The sequence below is a fragment of the Pundamilia nyererei genome, unplaced genomic scaffold, assembly GCF_000239375.1.
Source record: "Pundamilia nyererei isolate P.nyererei 1_Seehausen unplaced genomic scaffold, PunNye1.0 scaffold00001, whole genome shotgun sequence".
In the NCBI taxonomy this organism is placed as follows: domain Eukaryota; kingdom Metazoa; phylum Chordata; class Actinopteri; order Cichliformes; family Cichlidae; genus Pundamilia; species Pundamilia nyererei.
Window position 1 is genome coordinate 3,403,311 of NW_005187402.1, and position 5,648 is coordinate 3,408,958.

The following is a 5,648-nucleotide window of genomic DNA, read 5'->3' on the forward strand; positions in this document are numbered from 1 at the left end:
ATATATATATAGATATATAGATATAGATATATAGATACATAATTATATATTTGTTTTGCACTCCAATACTGGTACTATGACCTTCACCTTACATATTCATTATTCACAAATTCATTAAGCTCTTCAAATAAAGCAGTTTCACCTTGGCTCAAAAATTAGAATAAGGTTGTTTTCAACCTCACATTTATTTGACACTACCTTTTAATGTTAGCACAGGGCTGATTAGACGAGTGCAGGCTGTCAACTACCTGAGAAAATCTGTTGAGCAAACCTCAACACTGTTGTACAATAAAATTACAGGGCCACACTCGACATTGATCTCATTCAGTGTTTCCATTGTTCATCATTCATCTGCAGCTCATGATGAAATGTCACACGTAAATTATAGGCTGGAGATCTTGCATAATTCAGACTTGATTCATGATTAATATTTGCTACACAATTTTTAACTCTGGTAGAAAAAGGAAATGTCAATGGATAGGATAAAAATCTACTGGCCTTCACTTTTTCCCTGCTCCTCTTTCCTGACGTTTTGCAAGAATCCGGTTCCTAAAATAGAAGCGCTGAAACCGCTGCTGATTACCCGTGTCCTTTTTAAAATGCCAGATGATCAAATCGTGCAGTTTGATCATTAAAGAATCTGTCAATGACTGAAACCAAAGGTACTGCTGAGCTATTCTGAGGAACATCTCCATGTTACCAGGTAGAAGCTAAAGAGCTTTACCTTCATATATCAGTAAAACGTGCACTGTCCTCCAAGCCATTAATGCCTGAGAATCTGGGGTCAGGCTAATAATGATTCCTGCCCCATTAATTTTACTACTCCAGCCTGGACTGGACCCTCTTATGGGTGGCATGTATTTAATTAATCATCTCATCCTGATGTCTGGTCAGTGGTCACCCTATCTATCTCTCACTGTTCTTTTCCAGATGAGTAAAGAGGGCTTTTCATCAAACCTGTAAAAAAGGAAGAATGGAAGGCTTAATTAATACTCTTCTGTATCTCCCTTCCCCCCTTGTCTTTTTTGTCTTCCTTCTCTCCTCTCAGACTAATAAAGGTGATGCATTGGCCAATCGTGTCCAAAACACGCTGGGCTCGTATGAAGAAATGAAAGACCTGTTAACCAGCCATTCCAACCAGAGCCACTTGGTGGGAATCCCCAAAGGAACAACAGCGAACAGCAACCTGCAGCAAGCCCCGACCACATCAGCGACAGAGAGACCCGCCATAGAGCCATCCCAGCTTTTTAACGAAGCCCTGAGAGGAGGAGCAGGTGGAGGAGGAGGAGGTGGAGGAGGAGGAGCAGAGACAGGTGGGGACAAGAAGACAGGGAATACACCCTCTTCCTCTACAGCTTCAATGCAACCACCCCCTTCAACCACATCCTCATCAACAGCAATCCCACATCAGAACTCCAAAAAGTCCCGGAGCTCCATGGACTGGTCAAGGGGAGGCCACGGACAGAGCACCCAGGGGACAGGCCTTGTTGTGGGGTTAGGACAGAATGGGCAGGGGCAGGTGACAGCAGGAGCTACCACCAGCAGAGGGAAAATGTCTTTGTTGGATGAGCAGCAAAGACATGACGAGCTGTTCAGCTCACTCAAAGATGAACTTGGTCTAAAAGAAGATTCAAGCCCTTCTTCTTCCTCATCATCTTCCTCTTCCTCTTCTTCTAGAAGGCACTCATCCCACCCAGCCAAAACCCACCCACTCGCCGGTAAGTCGGCAAGAAAAAAAATCTGTAAAAGAAGACGTTTGGTTGTTTAACTTTCACATCTGTACTCTAAGAAAAATATCATGTAGACAGGCTAGCATGTCTACATGATATCATGCGTAGCAGGGTTTCTAGCAGTGATGGTGATAAGTATCCACCTGCTATAATGCTAGATGCTCAGTTAGTGCAAATTATACACAAGTCAAAGTTAGTTGATAAAAGGAGCGCAGGAATGCACATTTATAAAAATTGATGTCAGCTGCTTAAACTGACTTTTGATGGACCGTCTGCGAAATCCCTGCCTCGCTCTCTCTGCACTATAGTCAACGTATTTATTTAACATATTTATGTTTCTGTAGCAGCTCGTTCCCGTTCGGAGGAAAACACTCACCTTAATATGCGCTTGTGCTGAATGGGCGGCTGCAAAGGGTCACGGCCGCTTCACATTGCATCCAAAGTAGTTTAGGAGTATTGGTGCCATCACGTACATGCAAATGGCAACATTTACTTGATTCTTTAGTCTCTTTTTTAGCTTATTTACATTTGTTTCAAGCTGTGATTTTACATGCAAAAATGGCTAATAGGTAGGCTAATAAGATGCACGAGCTAATATTAGAGTTTTTTTTTTTTTAAATGGTTCGTTAACTTAGGCCCAGCAGGCCAATGGGTTTGTATTATTTGGTAAAAGTAGTGCTGAGAATTGTTAAAACACTTTGTTCAAATTCAGCCTAGTTGTCTCGCTCCCACTACAACCTTTATGCTAACCTCAGCTAATACAATCCTAGGTTTAGCTTCATCTTTGGCTTAAATAGGAAAGTGGGATCACACCTCACCTACCTCTCAGAAAGTCCTTAATTCCAGGTGTCATCTGGTAAAAAGTCTCTTTAATCTGTTTCTTTGTTATTTGCTTGAGCCATGAGCACAGATGAATCATTTGAATGAATAATTTCAGCAACAAACACACTCGGTCACCTTTTTGGGGAATTCATGAAAATTGACATCTGCATTCTATGATAACCACATCTTGCATTTGATTTCAGAAGCACGTTGAACACATCATTTGCTTTGATTGTGATTGGTTACATCCATCTGGGAGAGGTTCAGCATTTCAACCTTCATTAAGTTTTGCCAGCAGAAAGTTAAGCAACGCTGTGTTATAACAGGTGTTTCTTTGGTTAGTCTTGACTTTTGATTGTTGTGTTCTTTTTTTTTACAGATGGTGGCAACTTTCGATCTACTGCCATGGATGGTGGCCACTTTAAGTCTTCCACTAATGCAGAAAATGGTGGATATTTTAAATCCTCCCCATTTGAAAGTGAGACAGGCTCCCACCTCTGTACATCGTCCTCCCCGTTGGCTTCCACATCAGTTCTGACAACACCCACTCCAGGTCTAACCACGCCCACATCTGGATTGACCACGCCTACATTCCCACCTGGTAGCCTATCAGGGAAGCCGATAGCTGTACAGCAGAAGCCTACGGCGTATGTTCGACCAATGGATGGCCAAGACCAGGCGCCTAGTGACTCTCCCCAACTTAAACCCCCTCTAGTGGCCACAGAGGGATTTAACAGCAGTCAGGCTTATGGAGGAAACTCTGGAAATGCGAAGAGTAAACTGCCCAAGCTGAGTCTCAACCACACAGGAGAGGTAAGAGAAGAATTACTGGAACGTGTTTTCCATATCTATATTAAACCAATGTGAAATAAATGGTCTTCACTGAATTAGTCTAAAACAGAAAATAAAATTTCAGTCCTTTAAATTATTCCTGATCATAGTATATAAGCCATCAGTTCACTTTACATAGAACTAGGAAATGTAATTGTGTACATATTCTGCAAATCCGTAGCATTTGGGGCTAGGTTACGTAAGGTTTAACCCATGTTAAGTTGGTTCAGTCCTCACCAGTGTTGGTCAAGTTACTTGAAAAAAGTAATCAGTAACTAATTACTTCCCCAAAAAAGTAATCCCATTACTTTACTGATTACTTATTTTAAAAAGTAATTAATTACTTAGTTACTTTTTAAAAACACGATTTACAACCTGAATAGGTGATAAAGCAATAGATCTTTCAGCCCAATTCTACTTTTTACTTCTGGAGCAGGTTATGTTCAAGATAACAAACCAACACAAAAACCAGTTTTGTGGAAAAAAGTGTCAGTATTCCTAATTTCCTCCCTGAAGAGGATCCATGTGAAATGTAGGATCGTATAGCAACTGTTTCCCCGTGTGGTCTTTAAGCAAGTTCAAGGAGTTTAACTGCTGTATAAAATAAACGCTTAGGATACCTAAATATTGCTACATATTAACGTCATATAAAATTATGTTAGCCTCCTTACCAGTTTGAATTTCTTGCCGTTTAACTGCACCTCAAATAAAACAGGTGAAAGGTCTTAGTCACTACAGCACAACCTTAAACGTATCACTGATGCTCTAATAATGGTGTTAAAATTACAGTCAAACGTTATGTTGTCTTAATGACAACAAGATTAATTGAACAACAGTGATTCACAGCAACATGGTGACTATACAGCAGCATTAGGGCCACAGAAGGCAGAGAAAATAAATAAATACGTGTCTGAATGACAGATTCATGCCAAAGAATGGAAACATAGTTTTTTGCAGTCAGTGTCATATTGTTTCACTTTTCAAGGTTAAAATGGAAAGAAATTCCTATTTTTGAACTCAATAACTCATTTTTCTTGACTTACAATTGAATCTCGTACATTTCCCACTTTAAGCCATAAATGTCCACAGTTTCTGTCTTACATTTGCCGTTTTAATCAAACCTTTTTCTTTTAAAATGATCACTTTAACCTAATACATTTTCTTTTAAATGTGTCAATTTTTTAATGCAAATTTACAATTTTAATCTTGCAAATTTGAAATCAGTAAGTTTGCTAATATTTTTCTCATAAAATTGTCACTTTTTTTCCTCAGAAATTTTCATCTTTAATCTTTGAAATTTGCCCTGTATTTCTGGAAAATGTACAACTTTAATAACCACCTTTGTATAATCACTGTCACGGCGACTGAAGCCAGCAGACCATATCCTGTTTATGCTGAACTTTGTAGCAACATACAAAAATTATAAACTAGTAAATCACATGGATGCAATGCTGTTTAACAAGTTTTCATTTAATCAAGCCAAAGACTAGAAAATATGGTGAAGCAAATCTTCCCTTTGGCTTCACCTTCACATGTGCCGAGGTAGGTCTCCCTGCAGAATTGGTTTTCCCTTCGTCAGGAGCAGCGCTGGGCTCTTCAAATCACAGACAAACAGTATCCCACATTCTTGATTTTTAGTTCACAAACACTTGTTGTAATGACTAACTACTCCTGACATTTTGGAGATATTAGCTCTTTATACAGCAAAGTTACAGCGGTATACAAATAACATCAGGCTGATCCTGCCACGATTTGTCTAAATCACAGACAAACAGTATCCCACAGCTGTTTATGTTTTTAAACCCATTTTGCACAGAGAGACATTTTTGAAAAATGTATTGACAGCAATGTTGAATATTATTACACAGGAAAAAAACAACTACGTGTAAAATAATTACACCGTGACGCCTCTGCCTTTGTAAATAGAGGGACAGTAACTACGTGTTTATATGTAAGCCTGTAAATACTGCAGATAGAGACAAAATACTGTTAATCTGACAATCTGCCGTTCTGCAATTCATCTCACGTAAACAATAACGTGGCGCACAGCGTGACATGAAAAAGGCACATACCTTTGGCGTTGCGTGACGAACTCTGTATTCCTCTCCACACACAAACGCAAAAAAGGAGTTTTTAAAAATCTCAGTTTTCAGTGATTCGAAACGCCGTTTACGTGTGGACGAAACAGCTGCATTTTCAAAATAACCGTGTAGGTGCGGACGTAGCGTAAAAGAGTTAGTCGTTTATTTTCTTACTACCTGTAAT

The 5,648-nt window shown here is 39.5% G+C and overlaps 1 protein-coding gene across 1 annotated transcript in view; it reads left to right on the plus strand.

Annotated features, from left to right (window-relative positions):
• The window catches only part of aff2 (AF4/FMR2 family, member 2), a 195,966-nt gene that overhangs the window by 67,944 nt on the left and 122,374 nt on the right, over nucleotides 1-5,648 (plus strand). The window contains exons 3-4 of the mRNA XM_013908962.1: nucleotides 1,049-1,718; nucleotides 2,932-3,365. Of these exons, the coding sequence (XP_013764416.1) occupies nucleotides 1,049-1,718; nucleotides 2,932-3,365 (1,104 nt within the window). The remainder of the gene's footprint in view (nucleotides 1-1,048; nucleotides 1,719-2,931; nucleotides 3,366-5,648) is intronic.